We start from the raw sequence: 18,397 nt of genomic DNA on the forward strand, positions 1-18,397 counted from the left end.
TTTGTTGTGCCAGCTGTCAGCTCTAGTTTGTAGTGCGGTTTTCTTGTACTGGTTCTGCTCTAGTTTGTAGTGCAGTTTTCTTGTACTGTTTTTTTGTCTGCTGTGCTTTGAGGATTTTCTGATTTTTGATTTCAATCAAAGCAGATTCTATTATTATTATTATTACCGCAGAGTGGACCTGATCACCAGTGAAAGATGGGATCCTCATTATTATTATTATTATTATTATTATTATTATTATTATTATTACAACCACTATCACCACCACCGCAGGGCGGACTTGATCACCAGTGAAGGGTGGGCCCCTCGATACTATGATGATGATGACGACGACGACAACAACTCTGATCCCTCTGCAGGTTCCACTTGCTGCTCCGCCCGGCTTCGCAGAGGGAGGTGCACGAGCGGCTGCGCCAGCACCCGAGGGACACGGAGGAGGCAGTGCGGCTGCGCGTGGAGCGGCACCAGCGCCTCTCGGGGGGCCTGGAGGCCTTCTTCCAGGGCGTCGCCCCCACCGCCCTCCTCAACGCCGACCAGGACCCCCAGACCGTCTTCGAGTACATCGAGAGCTACCTGGTGCAGCCCCCCACCATCTCGGCCGGGCCCTGAACCCACCCTGCGGGGACCCCGGTTGGTCGGGTTAAAGGCAATTGCGTCTCAGATCAGAGGCCTCGGGCCCTTTTCTGCCTCTCGAATCCATACGGGAAAAGACGCGACAAGGTTGGGGAAGGAAAAGGGAAGAAGGAAGGAAGGAAGGAAGGAAGGAAGGAAGGAAGGAAGGAAGGAAGGAAGGAAGGGCATGCTGGAATCCGTCCTGAGTCCCCTCGGGGAGAGAAGGTGGAATAGAAATAAAGTATTGTTGTCATTATTATTATTATTATTATTATTATTATTATGACACAGCAAACAAAACAGACATGCTGGATTTCGTGTCACAAAACCACAAGTCGAACTCTCCCCAAGTGTCTAGGACTGTGTGATGTATTTTCGGATGATGCGGCCAGATCCCAGTCGGGTGGCCTTTGGCAGTTGGCAGATCGTAATTTTGTCAATGTCTGTTGTTTCCAAATGCCGGCCGAGATCTTTTGGCACGGCACCTAATGTGCCCACCACCACCGGGACCACCTGCACTGGTTTCTGCCAGAGTCTTTGAAGTTCAATCTTGAGGTCCTGAGAGCGGCTGAGTTTTTCCTGTTGTTTTTCGTCAATGCGACTGTCACCTGGGATGGCGACAGATCCAAACCATGATCCAAACCTTTTTCTTTTCCACAACTGTGATGTCTGGTGTGTTGTGTTCCAGAACTTTGTCAGCCTGGATTCGGAAGTCCCACAGTATCTTTGCGTGCTCATTTTCCAAGACTTTTGCAGGTTTGTGATCCCACCAGTTCTTTGGTGCTGGGAGGTGGGACTTGAGGCATAAGTTCCAATGAATCATTTGGGCCACATGGTTGTGCCTCTGTTTGTAGTCCGTCTGTGCGATTTTCTTACAGCAGCTGAGGAGATGATCCATGGTTTCATCAAATTCCTTGCACAGTCTGCATTTTGGGTCATCAGCTGATTTTTCGATCTTGGCCTGAATGGCCTTTGTCCTGATGTCTTGCTCCTGGGCTGCAAGGATGAGGCCTTCTGTCTCCTTCTTCAGGGTCCCATTCGTGAGCCAGAGCCAGGTCTTCTCCTTATCAGCTTTTCCTTCAATTTTGTCAAGGAACTTTCCATGCAGTGTTTTGTTGTGCCAGCTGTCAGCTCTAGTTTGTAGTGTGGTTTTCTTGTACTGGTTTTTTGTCGCACAGACAGACTACAAACAGAGGCACAACTATGTGGCCCAGATGATTCATTGGAACTTATGACTCAAGTACCACCTCCCAGCAGCAAAGAATTGGTGGGATCACAAACCTGCAAAACCTGCACAATGTTTTGTTGTGCCAGCTGTCAGCTCTAGTTTGTAGTGCGGCTTTCTTGTACTGTTTTTTTGTCTGCTGTGCTTTGAGGAGTTTCTGATTTTTGACTTCAGTCAAAGCAGGTTCTTCACTTTGCTTTACATGTTCTGCCAGGGCATGTTCTTCTTCTTTGACTGCTCGTTTTACTTGTAAGAGTCCTCTGCCCCCTGATCTTCTATTATTATTATTATTGGTGTTGTTATTATTATAATAAAGGGAAGGACAAAATGGCAAAGGAAAGAAGGAAGGACAAGGCAAGAATGAAGATGGAGAAAGTGAGAGTGGAAGAAGGAAGGAAGGAGGGGAAAAGATGGCAAGGAAGAGAGGAAGGAAAAGACAAGGCAGAAGGATGGAAAGATTGACGCTTGACAGCCTTGACGGCTCCATCTCGGTGGTGTTGACGGTGCAAAAGAGAGGGGATTAGGGGCCTCCGAGGGGCAGATGCCGCTCTTCTGTTGGCCGGGACCCAAGGGAGATTAACAGGAGCGGCAACAAAAGAAAGGCTGTCGGGACGGCGATGGCCATCTGTCGGGAGGGCTCGGGTGGGGTCGGGCGTGCGTCTCGGGCTTGTCGCTCTCCCATCAATAATGGATGGCGAGTCGAACATCGTGCTCGTCTCACCTCCGCCTGTTAAATATTGATGGGCGTTCGGAACAAACGGCCGCGCATTTAAATACTATTTGGAGGCAACCGAGGGCGGCTCTTTTAACGAGGCAGGTGCATCTGCTTAATTAATTTCGGCGGAGGGAGAAACGAGATGCTCCTTTCTTTGCCTCTTCTTCTTCTTCTTCTTCTTCTTCTTCCCAGTCTCAGGCCAGCGGTCATCCCTTGGGGTCCTTTGGAGCCGGCGGAGAACATGCTAATGCTCTTGTCGGACAAGAAGAAGAAGGGCCGACACCACCCCCGACATCCCCTTTTAATTACACGAGAGAGAGAGAGAGAGAGAGAGACGGGCTTTTGCATCCGCTTTGCATACTCAGAGACCCCATTAACTGCTCCGGAGGAATTAAGGACCCGATAATTGGTCACTCCTTAGAAAGAGACGAGTATTGCGGCCAAATTTGGTGTGATTTGGCCCAGTGGTTTTGCTGTTAACTCAATCCAAATTATGCACATTACATTTATATATATATATATATATATATATATATATATATATAGATAGATAGATAATAGTAATAATATTAATATCTCTCAGTCGTATATATAGACTAGCTGTGCCCGGCTGTGGCAAAGTCTGGTGGTCTGGGAAATAAAGTATTGAGGAATTGGTGGTAGTTAAGGCAAATGTGTTATATAGCTGTGTGGAAGGGTCTTGAGTCTACACTGCCATATAATACAGTTCAAATCAGATAATCTGTATTTTATAGGCAGTGTGGAAGAGGCCTAAGTGAGGCCTAAGTCTGACATTAAGTGCATTATAAATGGGTTATATAGCTGTGTGGAAGGGCCTTGAGTCTACACTGCCATATAATCCAGTTAAAATCGGATAATCTGTATTTTATAGGCAGTGTGGAAGAGGCCTAAGTGAGGCCTAAGTCTAACATTAAGTGCATTATAAATGGGTTATATAGCTGTGTGGAAGGGCCTTGAGTCTACACTGCCATATAATCCAGTTAAAATCGGATAATCTGTATTTTATAGGCAGTGTGGAAGAGGCCTAAGTGAGGCCTAACTCTACCTGTCCCTTGGGCTGAGTGGGTTGCTTGGAGACCAAGTGGGCTAAAACTATTTAGGTGCTTGCGATTTCCTTTTTTTCCATCATTTTAAAATGATTTATGTATATTATTTTTAATAATTATAATTATAAATAATAATAATATATAATAATAATAATTTTATTTTTGTACCCCGCCGATAACAATAATTTATTTAATTACAAAATAACAATAATTTATTTAATTACTACTACTATTATGCCTATTTATACCCTGCTTTCTGTCTCCCGAAAGCGACTCAAAGCATCTTAACAAAAGCATCACCAATTTAAAACCCACAAATCATGCAAACGCAAAACAACGTTGGTGTCATTTCCTTTTATTGGGCAAGGGATCCACGTCAATGGGGACCGCCTTCGCAGAGTACAAAACACATTCCACGTTCAACGACAGACTCAACCACATATATACACATCCACACACATATATATACATATAAATACATCATGAATATGCACATCGGCCAGCCTGCCTCCGCCAAAGTCCGGCCAGATCGGTAACTTAAATGCCGCTTAGTTGACTTAATGCTTCTCATGTATAAAACATTTCCCTTCTTTTTTCAAAACGAGATACAAAAAGCCCAATTAGGTCACGGGAGGAAACCTGAACCGCTTCGGGAAAGAGAGAGAAAGAGAGATCGAGACCACGAGCGGAAAACTACGTCCGCTTCTGCCCCCGAGACGCATTTATTTCATTTATTTATTTACTACATTTATATGCCGCTCTTATCAGTTTAATTATAATTATTAAAATTATTTAATATAATTATTAAATTATTTCATATAATTATTTAAAAGTCCCGAAGGGGACTCAGAGCGGCTTACAAATCAAATGTACATACACTATATTATTAGCATAATAATAATAATAATAATAATAATAATTTTATTCTTATATCCCACCCCATCTCCCCAAAGGGACTCGGGGCGGCTTACATGGGGCCCGGGTACGACAACACAAATGAAATAAAAACATTAAACAGATCACCAAACAATAAAACTAGCATAGCACAATATAAGCAATTAAATTACTATATTGTACTATATAATTTTATAGTAATATTACATTTGATATATAATAATTAATATTATATTGTATTATTAATTAGTATAATATTGTATTATTAATTTATTTACAGTATTACATATTATTATCAATATTATAAGTACATACAATATATTGTATATTTATATTGTACTATATCATTATACTGTAATACAGTATTATTAGTAATACTACATTTAATATATAATATATAATTAATATTATATTGTGTTATTAGTATAATATTGTACTATATCATACTGTAATATTATTAGTAATATTACATTTAATATATAATATATAATTAATATTATATTGTGTTATTAATTAGTATAATATTGTATTACATTATAATATTATTACCAAAATTATAAGTACATACAATATATTGTATATTGTACTATATCATACTGTAATATTAGCAATATTAAATTTAACATATAATATATAATTAATATTATATATTATGAATTAGTATAATATTGCATTACATTATAATATTATCAATATTATAAGTACATACAATATACTGTACTATATCTATGTACTATGTATATGATATATATATATATACACACACACACATATATAAATATGTATATTTATATTGTATATTTATATTGTACTTTACCTTTACTTGTATTATTAGTATAATATTGTATTACATTATAATGTTATCAATATTATAAGTACATACAATATACTGTACTATATCTATGTACTATGTATATGATATATATATATATATACACACATATATAAATATGTATATTTATATTGTATATTTATATTGTACTTTACCTTTACTTGTATTATTAGTATAATATTGTATTACATTATAATATTATCAATATTATAAGTACATACAATATACTGTACTATATCTATGTACTATGTATATGATATATATATATATATATATATATACCAGGCATGGGCAAACTTCGGCCCTCCAGGTGTTTTGGACTCCAACTCCCACAATTCCTAACAGCCTACCGGCTGTTAGGAATTGTGGGAGTTGGAGTCCAAAACACCTGGAGGGCCGAAGTTTGCCCATGCCTGATATATACACACATATATAAATATGTATATTTATATTGTATATTTATATTGTACTTTACCTTTACTTGTATTATTAGTATAATATTGTATTACATTATAATATTATTATCAATATTATAAGTACATACAATATATTGTATATGTATAAATTATTGTGTGTGTATATATATATGTATATAATATTAGCATAGCATGTTGCTATGGCACAGGAGACAAGATGATGCTACAGACAGACGGACAAAAGGCTTGGCCTGCAAGTGACCCACGGCCAGCAATCTCGACCCCTTTCTCCCTTCTTTGGTGATGACGGACAGGGATTCAGCCCCACAAGCAAGCGCCAACTCGCTCAGCACACCACCACGGCCGCTGCCGCAAGGAGGCATTGTTCAATATTTAATTAGTCTTTTACACCGTTTTAATCCAATTAACCCAGCCGCTCAATCGGCCTTAAAGAGCCTCCGACACCTTTGAGCGAATGAGCGAGGCCGGGCCGGGCTCCCAGGGAGGCAGGCGCTCTTCCCGAGGGGAAACCGAGGCACCGAAATGCCCTTTCGAGGGTCCCAAAGGCTCCCGACTCTCTCTCAACTGACATGAGGATGAAGAGGCGCTCCAAAGAGCCCAGTCTCTGGGATAACTTAACTTGCGAGGAGGCAGAGTCCTGGACATTCAAGCCTTCGGACCGTCCTCTTCCTGGCAAGGACCCCAGCCCGCCCTTTGGCCAAAGGGTCACCAGGACCCCCACAGGGAGGTTTCGGGAGTCGGGCCCAGGCAGACAGACAGACGAGATCTAGAAAACGGGGGAGTCGCAGAAGGTGCAAGGGCCCTGCAAGAGCCTCTTGATCCACTCCGGATCTGGAAGGAAGAAAAGAAGCCGTTCAGGGAGGGAGGAGGAGGAGGAGGAAGGGGAGAAGGAGAAAAGGAAGAAAGGAGAAGGAGAGAAGAAGAGAAGAGGGAAGGAAAGGAGGAGGAGAAAGAAAGGAGAAGAGAGAAGAAGAAAGGTGGAGGAGGGGGAAGAGACGGAAGAAGCGGGAGAAGGAGGAGAAGAGATGAAAGAAGAGGGAGAAGGAGAAAAGGAAGAAAGGAGAAGAAAAAGGAGGAGAAGGAGGAGAGAGAAGAAGGGAAGAGGAGGAAGGGAAGGAGAAGGAGAAGGAAGAGACGGAAGAAGAGGGAGAAGAGAAGGAGAAAGGGAAGGAGGAGGAAGAAGAAGAGGGAGAAGGAGGAGGAAGGGAGAAAGAAGAAGAAGGTGAAGAAAGTGGAGGGGAGACGAAGGAGGAGAAAGGAAAGGAGAAGAGAAGAAGGAAGAGAAGTATGATGATGGGTGGAGACATGGAATGAGCCACACAGAAAGCAAGATGGAAAGCGGATCCAAAGCGTGGCTGGATTCACAGAGGAAGGAAGGGAGGGGCCCCCGCCTGCGGCCCCCGGCCAAGCGGCCACCCGTCCCCTGACCGTGCGGAGACAAGCCTTTGTCCGCCTTCTTTGCCGCTCACCTTCCGGGGCCGGGTGCCGGGCGATGCAGTCTCGGAGGAGGCACCGCCGGTAGTCCAGGCTCTGGCAGGCCTGGAAGGTCAGGAAGCACCTGCCGGAAAGAGAGAGAGACAGAGAGAGAGAGAAATAATAAGATTCTTCTCATTCTGTCTGGTCTCAGCCTCGTTCTGAACAAGAAGTCATTTCACTCTCTGCAAATCAGAGTGTGTGTGTGTGTGTGTGTACTGTATATATATAAATTAATAATATAAAGCGACTAATAATAGTAGTAATAATAGGGGGCCCTGCTGGTGGCACAGTGTGTTAAAGCGCTGAGCTACTGAACTTGCAGACAGAAAGGTCCTAGGTTCAAATCCCGGAAGCGGAATGAGCGCCCGCTGTCAGCCCCAGCTCCTGCCAACCTAGCAGTTCGAAAACATGCCAATGTGAGTAGATCAATAGGTACTGCTCCGGCGGGAAGGTAACGGCGTTCCATGCAGTTATGCCAGTGGCCATATGACCTTGGAGGTGTCTACGGACAACGCCGGCTCTTGGGCTTAGAAATGGAGAGGAGCACCGACCCCCAGAGTATGAGTAGATCAATAGGTACTGCTCCGGCGGGAAGGTAACAGCATTCCATGCAGTCATGCCAATGGCCACATGACTTTGGAGGTGTCTACGGACAACGCCGGCTCTCCAGTTTAGAAATGGAGATAAGCACCAACCCCCAGAGTGTGAGTAGATCAATAGGTACTGCTCCGGCGGGAAGGTAACAACGTTCCATGCAGTCATGCCAACCACATGACCTGGAGGTGTCTATGGACAACGCCAGCTCTTCGGCTTAGAAATGGATAGGAGCACCAACCCCCAGAGTGTGAGTAGATCAATAGGTACTGCTCCGGCGGGAAGGTAACGGCGCTCCATGCAGTCATGCCAACCACATGACCTGGAGGTGTCTATACACACACACACACACACACACACTAGCTGTGCCTAGCCACGCGTTGCTGTGGCTTATGGAAATCCTTTGTTGGCCAGGTGGAATAGCAGTGAATAGCCTTGCAGCCCCAAAGCCTGGACTTAACGTCAGGGGAAAACCTTTACCTTTAACCTACTAATAATATATAATAATACTAAAAGATTCCTCATAGTCTTTTGGTCAGTGATTTGTTGCAGCTGGCTGCTAACCAGCCTGCGCCACAGCCCGGCCCAACTACTGTTTTCTGATCTCTTATATTTTTGTTCTGCAAACCTGAGTGGCATGTTATTGTTCTACTAATACTATGAGATCCCTCTCGCTTCCTGTGGTCTCAGCCCCGTTGTCCTTAACTGAGTCGTTCAGGACAAAGCTGCTAATAACATATAATAAGACGAATACGATGAGATTCCTGGCCGGCAACCCCGAAGCCTCCGCCTCCACTTCCGGCACCACATATAATCCCAATTAGGAGCGGCACCCGGCAGGCAGCCCGGGCTCCCAGTCCCGGGAAATCAATTTTCTGGGAAAAGCATGCCGGCTGTCAAGGCAGGCTGTCCCTGCGGCACCTTATTTATTGCCGCGCGAGGTTTTTGCGGAAGGGAAGTCGCTCTGTCACCTCCGGCGGTTGCTTCAAAGGCATCTTTGCCGCGGCAAACGAATCTCCAAGGAGAGTTTTACTCAGGGAAGAGGAGCCGATGATGAGCGGCGGGTGAGCCGGATGGACGGACAGACGGAGCAAGTCCCTGTGTTTTCGGCCCTGGGTTTATTTACGCGCGGCCTTCCCTCCCAGGGAGCCTCGGGCGGGGATTACGCGGCGTTTACAGGAACTGAACACACGCAAACAAGGCCCAAAACAATGGAATCGTGTAATTCTAATTATTCGAGGCACAACTGCTGTAATTCAAGCTGACCGGGGGAATCTCTAGCCTCCTGTAGAAGGATGAACTGCAACCCAGCGGTCCGAAGGCTGATGGGAGCTGCAGTCCAGGGGCACTGCTTTCCTCCTTTTAATCAAATGGCCATTAGTAATAATAATAATAATAACTAGCTGTGCCCGGCCATGTGTTGCTGTGGCGTAATCCTAAGAGGAGTTTTCTTGTGGCCTAGAAAGGATTCTCCAAGGTATGAAGCAGCCAGTCTTGGAAGCTGAAAGGCTACTCAGTGGTATTCAAGTTGGCCAACAATGGAGTCCCCTAGGTATGAAGCAGTCAGGCTTTGAAGCTGCAAGATCACTCCTTGGAAAGTGATGAGTATTGTGGCCAAATTTGGTGTGATTTGGCCCAATGGTTCTGTTGTTAACTCAGTCCTAATTATGCATGTTACATTTTTATATAGAGAGATAATAGTAATAATATCAATATCTCTGAGTCGTATAGTCGTTTCCGACTCTTCGTGACCTCATGGACACATAATATGATATAATAATAGCAACATAATATATTACACTATGTAACAAAATGTGAAAATTGTTTGTTCCTGGTTTGAAATATCATGGACCTCATGGACACATAATATGATATACAGTAGAGTCTCACTTATCCAACGTTCTGGATTATCCAACGCATTTTTGTAGTCAATTTTTCAATACATCGTGATATTTTGGTGCTAAATTCGTAAATACAGTAATTACTACATAGCATTACTGCGTATTGAACTACTTTTTCTGTCAAATTTGTTGTATAACATGATGTTTTGGTGCTTAATTTGTAAAATCATAACCTATTTTGATGTTTAATAGGCTTTTCCTTAATCCCTCCTTATTATCCAACATATTCGCTTATCCAACGTTCTGCCGGCCCGTTTACGTTGGATAAGCTCTGATCGAATCATTATTCTCATCTTCTTCAATGTAAATGTGCTTATGTATCCTTTTAATAATAGAGTAAAATAATACATGTAATAATAATAATAAATACAGAAAAATAATACATGTAATAATAAATAGAGTAAAATAATAAATGCAATAATAATAATAATCAGGTCAGAGTGAAATAATAAATGTAATAATAATAACAATAAAAATAGAGTAAAATAAATGTAATAGTAGCAAAAATAACAGAGAAAAATAATAAATGTAATAATATCAATAATAATAAGAGAAAAATAATAAATGTACCATATATTCTCGAGTATAAGCTGACTCAAATATAAGCCAACCAGGACCCTCACCCGAGTATAAGCCGAGGGGGGCTTTTTTAGTCCTAAGAAAAGGGCTGAAAAACTAGGCTTATACTCGAGTATATACAGTACACAGGTAAAATACAGATTAAAATAACTATTATTATTATTATTACTATTAATTGCAAAAGCACACGGGACATTTCCATGCCTGTTGTAACCTTCCTCGAGCCACAAGGTAAGAAATAAAATGATGATGATGGCGATGGAGGCCGGGCTGTGGCGCAGGCTGGATAGCAAGCCAGCTGCAACAAATCACTCTGACCAAGAGGTCATGAGTTCGAGGCCAGCCCATGCCTGCGTCTTGTCTCGGTCTCTGTTCTATGTTGTGGCATTGAATGTTTGCCTTTATGGGGTGAGAAGGGCGGAATATAAATGCTGTAAATAAATAAATAATAATAATAATAATAAGGTTGATCTGTCAGGACGGCTTTGACTGTGTCTCGTTTTAATAATAATAATAATAATAATAATAATAGAACTTTGTTAAAACAGTGAGACAATTACATACGATTACAAAACCTACAAGAATAATAATAATAATAATAATGTTGATCTGTCAGGACGGCTTTGACTGTGTCTCGCTTTGAATAATAATAATAATAATAATAATAATAATAATAATAATAATAATAGAACTTTGTTAAAACAGTGAGACAGAACTACACACGATTACAAAACCTACAAGGAAAATGTACACAGGTAAAATACAGATTAAAATAATAATAATAGTTATAATAATAATTATTATTTTAATCTGTATTTTACCTGTGTGCATTTTCCTTGTAGGTTTTGTAATAATAATAATAATAATAATAATAATTATTATTATTATTATTATTATTATTACTATTAATTGCAAAAGCACACAGGACATTTCCATGCCTGTTGTAACCCTCTTCGAGCCACAAGGAGAGGTGGGTACGAAATAAAATGATGATGATGGCGATGGAGGCCGGGCTGTGGCGCAGGCTGGATAGCAAGCCAGCTGCAACAAATCACTCTGACCAAGAGGTCATGAGTTCGAGGCCAGCCCGGTGCCTGCGTCTTGTCTCTGTCTCTGTTCTATGTTGTGGCATTGAATGTTTGCCTTTATGGGGTGAGAAGGGCGGAATATAAATGCTGTAAATAAATAATAATAATAATGATGATGATGGTGATGACGGTTGTTGCGTCCTTACCGGAGCCAGACGTGTCTGTTGGCGCAGGCGGCCTGCTTGGGGTCTGCGAAGGGCAGGGTCTCTTTGCAGAGGGTGCAGTGCTCCGGAAAGGTCTGTTTGTTCATCTTCTTGAGGATGTGCCCAATCAGCACCTTGGGAAGGAAGGCACAGACAGGGAAGAGAAGAGAAAAGGGGAGAAACCCTCCCAGGAACAACGACAACGACAACAACAACAACAAGCAGGGCTTTCTGAAGAACACAAGAGGCACAGAACCCGGACCTGAATGGCTTCTCGGGAACTTAATGAAGGGGAAATGCCTGAGCAAAGGAAGGAAGGGAGGAAGGAAGGATGTGCCTCAAAGCACATGTTTCCGCTCAGAGAACATGAGCAAAGACTTTTGAACACTTGTGCTCGCCTGTCAAAGCCGAGTTTTCAAGCCTCGAGGATCCCGAGGAAACGACGCTCGGGGTTTTTGACAACCACCGAGCAGGCAGGCGAGCGAGCGAGAGAGAGAGCGGCATAATTGTTGTTTACACAGAGAACCGCACGGCGGGAGGATGCGGGGCCTTGCCAACACAAAGGCACCCCATTCCAACGGGAGACTGGCTTCCCGGCCCAGGAAATTGAACAAATATTGGCAGAGGAATCGCGGCCGCCGTAAGACGCCGCCAGTTACCCAGAGGGAAAGCTCTCATTCTCTCCTTTATTTATTTATTTACTATTTATTTATTTATTTGCTACATTTATAATAATAATAATAATAATAATAACTTTATTTTTATACCCCGCCCCATCTCCCCGAAGGGACTCGGGGCGGCTTACATGGGGCCAGGCCCGATAAAACAAACAAAACAGTAACAAAGCAATAAAACAATTATCCCAGTAAAAAACATCAACATCAATAAAAACAATCATTAAAATCAACAAGCAGGATACAGTGTTAAAAACAGGAGACTAATTCGTAGATCCCAGGCGAAATGCAGAGTGATACGAAATGGGAAAAGGAAATTTCACAGTTGGACAATAAAGTGCGGTATAAAATGGCAAGACAACAACAATGGGACTATTATGGAATGGACAGATAGATCAATCCAGCAACAACTAAACATCGAAGGCCTTTTGAAACAGCCAGGTTTTATAGGCCGCCCTTCTCACCTTGAAGGGGACTCAGAGCGGCTTACAAATTAAATTTACATACAATATTATATTATTAGTACAATACTGGCAATCTATATATATAAAAGAGTGATGGCATCACGGCGACCCACAAAACAACAAAACTACAGGCCCCCCAACCTCGAAATTTGACAACACAACCCATCATCCACGCCTCTAGGTTGATACCACAAAAAGAAAAGAAAAATAAAGTCCTAATTAGAGGGACAGGAATAATTGCTTTTATCCAATTGCTGCCAGTTACAAGGCTAAGCTCCTCCAACTTGGTCTCCTAGCAACCCAATAAAAAATAATAAAAAACAATAAAAATTAATACAATAAAATACTATAATAACAGAAAGTAACTAAAAAGAATACAAGAAAATAATAAAATATAATAAATAAAAAGATAACTTAAAATAAAATTAATAAAAAATTGCAAATAACGTCAAATAAAAATTACACAACAATTTTTAACCAATACCACCACCACTTTGCCACAGCAACGCGTGGCCGGGCACAGCTAGTAAATTACTATATTGTACTATATCAATACCTATATATACAGTAGAGTCTCACTTATCCAACATAAACGGGCCGGCAGAACATTGGATAAGCGAATATGTTGGATAATAAGGAGGGATTAAGGGAAAGCCTATTAAACTTCAAATTAGGTTATGATTTTACAAATTAAGCACCAAAACATCATGTTATACAACACATTTGACAGAAAAAGTAGTTCAATACGTAGTAAGGTTATGTTGTAATTACTGTATTTACGAATTTCGCACCAAAATATCACAACATATTGAAAACATTGACTACAAAAATGCGTTGGATAATCCAGAACGTTGGATAAGCGAGTGTTGGATAAGTAAGACTCTACTGTATAAAAGGGTAATGAAATTTCGGCCTAGGACAAAACAAAAAAACTGCACACCCCAGAAACACTAAACTTGGCAGCACAACCCCTCACCCATGCCTCTACGTTCATACAACAAAAAGAAAAGAAAAATAAAGTCCTTATTAGAGGGAGAGGAATAATACAGTGAACTTCCATCACATTTCCCGTTGTATTTCATTAGAATCATTAGTATTAGTATTAGCAGCACTTTATCAGTCACCTTGTGTTTACAATATTTATATGGTGCACCTTACCCAGTCTACTTTTACAACCTCTCCATTTTAATCCATGTTTTTATTAGTTCTTGTCATTTGTTTTTATTGGCTAATGTTTAAATTTTTATAATTGTGCATGCGTTTTATATTGCTATTGTTTTTATTTGGGCTTGGCCCCATGTAAGCCGCCCTGAGTCCCCTTTGGGGAGATAGAGGCGGGGTATAAAAATAAAGTTATTATTATTATTATTATCATTATTATTATTTTATTATGACACAGCAAGCAAGATAGATATGCTGGATTTCGTATCACAAAATCACAAGTCAAACACTTCCCAAGTGTCTAGGACTGTGTGATGTATATATTATTATTATTATTATTATTATTATTATTATGACACAGCAAACAAGATAGACATGCTGGATTTCGTATCACAAAATCACAAGTCAAACACTTCCCAAGTGTCTAGGACTGTGTGATGTATAGATATTATTATTATTATTATTATTTAATTATGACACAGCAAACAAAATAGATATGCTGGATTTCGTATCACAAAATCACAAGTCAAACACTTCCCAAGTGTCTAGGACTGTGTGATGTATAGATATTATTATTATTATTATTATTATTACTATTATTATTATTATGACACAGCAAACAAGATAGACATGCTGGATTTCATATCACAAAATCACAAGTCAAACACTTCCCAAGTGTCTAGGACTGTGTGATGTATATTATTATTATTATTATTATTATTATTATTATTATTATTATATTATGACACAGCAAGATAGATATTCTAGTGCCTAGATGGAGGGAGTTCCTGGTGCCCCGCTCTTCTTCCACTTAGATCAGACCTTTCACACCTGGAAGACTACCAGCCCTGGGTCCAATTTAAAAGCGACATTAGCTGCTCTGGACTGGAAGGTATCCCGAAAGCAGTCCGTACCTGAGCGGTGCGGTCCTGGTATCCCTCGTCGGAGGCCAGGAAGTCGCAGATGCCGCGGGCGGGCACGCTGGTGTTCTCGGTGATCCAGGTGTGCAGGTAGACCTCGCCCAGGACCTGCTTCATGTGCTCCCGCGTCAGGTGCCTCTCCGCAGCCTCCACCTGGGCCCAGATCTCGCCCAGGCGCTGCTCCAGGGGCTCCGGCGCCCCCTCCTGCTCCTCCTCCTCCTCCGCTGCCGCCTCCTCGCCCACCTTCGGGGGGCCCTCCTCCCCCTCGGGGGAGACCCGGGGGGCCTTGGCGTCTTCGTGGCCCGGCCGCCACGGGGCCTCGGCGGGCGCCTCCAGCAGCGCCTGGTGCAGGACTCGCAGGAGGAAGAGCTTGAAGCGCCAGAAGTACGGGGAGGAGCCGCCGCCCCCCAGCTTGGCCTCCAGGGCCTCCTGCAGGAAGGGCGGGATGCGCTTCTCCCTCAGGACCTCCCAGCGGACCAGGTCCAGGAGGTCCACCTGCCGGAAGAGGCTCTGGGAGGGGGGCTCCAGCAGCTGCGCAGCCGCCTCCTCCGGGGTCTTGAGGGCCATGAACTGGACCTGGAAGCTCTTGGCCACGGGGTGGAAGCCGTGCGCCATGCCCTCGCTGGTGACGGCCGCCAGGTAGGCCCCGCAAGGGCTGAGGGCGATGCCGTGGGTCCGGACGGGCCCCAAGGCCTCCGCGAGGTCGAGCGGCTGGTGCTCGAACCTCAGTGCGGCCTCGGTGAAGACGGGGACCAGGCGCCGGGCCCGCCCGTCGAGGGAGCAGGTGTAGACGGTGCCGTCGCGCCGGTCGGCGGCCACGGAGAGGATGGGCCGGGCGTGGAGACCGGTGACGTGGGCGTTGTGGACGTTGAGGCCGGACTTGGAGCTGAGCAGCAGGCACCAGAAGAGGTAGCAGCCCCGGGCGGCCAGCACCAGGCTGCAGGGACACTTCTGGACCGGGTGGAAGAGCGGGACGCTGCGCAGGCTCTGCACCGGGAGGCGGTCCTCCTCCGGCCACAGCACCACCGGCTGCCGCAGGGTGAAGTAGCCCTTGACGGCCTTCAGGTTGACCGGGAGCAGCTTGACGGGGCCCAGGGCGCTGCCCACGAGCAGGCCGCTCATGCGCCGCCCGCCGTGCTCGTACTCCCACCAGGAGAGGGCGCTGGGGGAGGCCACGCCGGACTCCACGGTGCTGCAGGACGAGACGGACTCCTTCCCGGCGAAGGGCAGCCGGAACTGCCAGACGGCCACCTCCCCGCTCTCAAAGAGCACCGCCAGCAGCACGCTGCCCTCGTCGCGGCACTCCAGGTTGCGCTGCACCTGCTGCGTGGTGCACAGGCTCGACCACTCCATGCGCACCGGGGCCTGCATGCTGTGCCGACGCCGGAACTCCGCCAAGTCCCCCAGGTCGCCCACGGGGGGCGGCCCCTCCTCCGCCCGACCCGGCCGGAAGCCGCTCTCCATCAGCCGCTCCGCGTAGAGCTGGGTCAGGTCCGCCAGCGGTGCCCAGTGCAGCCGGTCCAGGTTGGCCTGGATGGTCAGGCGGTTGTCCAGGGTCAGGGCGGCCAGGAGGCAGCGGCCGTTGGCATCGCAGCCCAAGGGTGACCAGCAGCAGTACTTGTAGCCCCGCAGCGGGGGAAGCCCCTTCCCCTCCGGGTGGAACGCCCGGTCCAGCATGAAGGCCTGGCTCACCCACGGGTCCGGAGAGCTCGCAAACCTCTCCCGGCAGTCCGACACCTCCGTCTTGGAACCCACCTGGAAAGGATGCATGTCATCAGTGCATTCCATGTGAGCGCCAGTAATAATAATAATAATAATATTTATTTATTTATTTACTACATTTATATGCTGCAAATGTGCAAATTGGCGCTCCGTGCAGTTATGCCAGTGGCCACATGACCTTGGAGGTGTCTATGGACAACGCCGGCTCTTTGGCTTAGAAATGGAGATGAGCACAACTGGACTTAAGTCAGGGGAAACCTTTACCTTTACCTTATACAATATATTATATTGTTAGTATAGCATAATACTAGTAATATTAGGAAATCTTTACCTTTACTTTATATATATATATATATATACACACACACACATATATATAATAATAATAATAAAGCTGGCTATCTGTGGAGAGGGATTGCCTCAGGCATGGGCAAACCTGGCCCGTCCCTCCAGGCGTTTTGGACTCCAACTCCCAGAATTCCTCACAGCCTCAGGCCCTTTCCTGGGAGTTGGAGTCCAGCAAAACCCCTGCCTTTCCCCTCCCTCCCCCGTGAGCCGAGTCCCGGACTTGCCGTGAGCGCGCAGGCGGCGCCGGGGGCCGGGAGGGCGGTGCGGTGGAGGAGGAGGCCGGCCTGGGCCTGGGCCTGCGCGTTTCCCGGCGAGGCCGCTTCCCGGCTGAGCTGCTCGAGGACGGCGACGCTGCGGGCGGTGCTGACGGCGAGGCGGTGGTCCTGGGACCAGGCCAGGGGCTCCGCGCCGCCGCACAGCCCGCCCTCCAGCCGCACCGCAGGCTCCCTCCGCCGCCACGACCCAAGAGCCGACGCGCCGCCCGGCTCCCTCGCGGACGCCATTTTGGCCCCTGGGTCCTGCCCCACGGAGAGGCGCCTCACGCTTTGCCTGACTAGCCATGCTGCCATAGGCCATAGGCCTTTAAGGAAAGAAGCCGCTTTTGTTTCAGGCACCTCGCTGGGCGCCCCAAAGCGGGGTCCTTCCCTTTCCTCTTCGAGGCCTACGCGATTCCCGTGCGAGGACAGCCTGCGTTTTCCTAGTCGCTTCGGCGGGACAGATGGCGGCCTGCCCGGGAAGGAGATCCCGAAGCAAGGCCCCGGAGGTGAGGGCCCCAACAATCAGCATGTCGTTGTTATTATTGTTGTAGCTTCTGGTACCCGGCGATGCCCGGGTTATTTGAATAGGGCCATGCTTGTGTTTGGCTCTGAGGTACAGTCGAGTCTCACTTATCCAACGTTCTGGATTATCCAACGCATTTTTGTAGTCAGTGTTTTCAATACATTGTGATATTTTGGTTCTAAATTCGTAAATACAGTAATTACTGCATAGCATTACTGCATATTGAACTACAGTAAAGTCTCACTTATCCAACACTTGCTTATCCAACGTTCTGGATTATCCAACATATTTTTGTAGTCAGTATTTTCAATACATTGTGATATTTTGGTGCTAAATTCGTAAATTACAGTTATTACAGTAGAGTCTCACTTATCCAACGCATTTTTGTAGTCAGTGTTTTCAATACATTGTGATATTTTGGTGCTAAATTCGTAAATACAGTAATTACTACGTAGCATTACTGCGTATTGAACTACAGTAGAGTTTCACTTATCCAACGTTCTGGATTATCCAACGCATTTTTGTAGTCAATGTTTTCAGTAATTACTACATAGCATTAATGTCTAATGAACTACTTTTTCTGTCAAATTTGTTGTCTAACATGATGTTTTGGTGCTTCATTTGTAAAATCATAACCTAATTGGATGTATAATAGGCTTTTCCTTAATCTTTCCTTATTATCCAACATATTCACTTATCCAACGTTCTGCCGGCCCGTTTACACTGGATAAGAGAGACTCTACTGTAATATTACATTTAATATAT

General features: G+C 44.7%; 3 protein-coding genes across 5 annotated transcripts in view; 2 read left to right on the top strand and 1 right to left on the bottom strand.

The window, feature by feature from the left end:
* The window catches only part of ak8 (adenylate kinase 8), a 67,147-nt gene extending 66,273 nt beyond the window's left edge, over nt 1-874 (top strand). Inside the window, exon 13 of the mRNA XM_062959188.1 lies at nt 360-874. Within this exon, the coding sequence (XP_062815258.1) occupies nt 360-609 (250 nt within the window). The 3' untranslated portion in view covers nt 610-874. The remainder of the gene's footprint in view (nt 1-359) is intronic.
* Nucleotides 875-1,448: 574 nt separating this feature from the next.
* Nucleotides 1,449-17,436, bottom strand: gtf3c4 (general transcription factor IIIC subunit 4). 2 transcript variants are annotated; one of them, XM_062959185.1, is made up of 5 exons: nt 17,077-17,436; nt 14,777-16,537; nt 11,567-11,697; nt 7,252-7,340; nt 6,533-6,613 (listed from the first exon to the last, which is right to left on the bottom strand). In XM_062959185.1, the coding sequence occupies exons 1-5, from the start codon at nt 17,419-17,421 to the stop codon at nt 6,549-6,551; spliced, it is 2,391 nt and encodes a 796-aa protein (XP_062815255.1). In that variant the 5' UTR covers nt 17,422-17,436; the 3' UTR covers nt 6,533-6,548. The 2 variants fall into 2 exon arrangements, with proteins under 2 accessions (XP_062815254.1, XP_062815255.1); XM_062959184.1 differs by lacking the exons at nt 6,533-6,613; nt 17,077-17,436 and adding an exon at nt 1,449-2,850 and having other exon boundaries at nt 14,777-16,938.
* The window catches only part of ddx31 (DEAD-box helicase 31), a 57,615-nt gene continuing 56,637 nt past the window's right edge, over nt 17,420-18,397 (top strand). For both annotated transcript variants that reach the window (XM_062959187.1, XM_062959186.1), the window contains exon 1: nt 17,420-17,615. In XM_062959187.1, the coding sequence (XP_062815257.1) occupies nt 17,571-17,615 (45 nt within the window). In that variant the 5' untranslated portion in view covers nt 17,420-17,570. The remainder of the gene's footprint in view (nt 17,616-18,397) is intronic.

Source organism: Anolis carolinensis, unplaced genomic scaffold (assembly GCF_035594765.1).
Source record: "Anolis carolinensis isolate JA03-04 unplaced genomic scaffold, rAnoCar3.1.pri scaffold_7, whole genome shotgun sequence".
Taxonomy (NCBI): domain Eukaryota; kingdom Metazoa; phylum Chordata; class Lepidosauria; order Squamata; family Dactyloidae; genus Anolis; species Anolis carolinensis.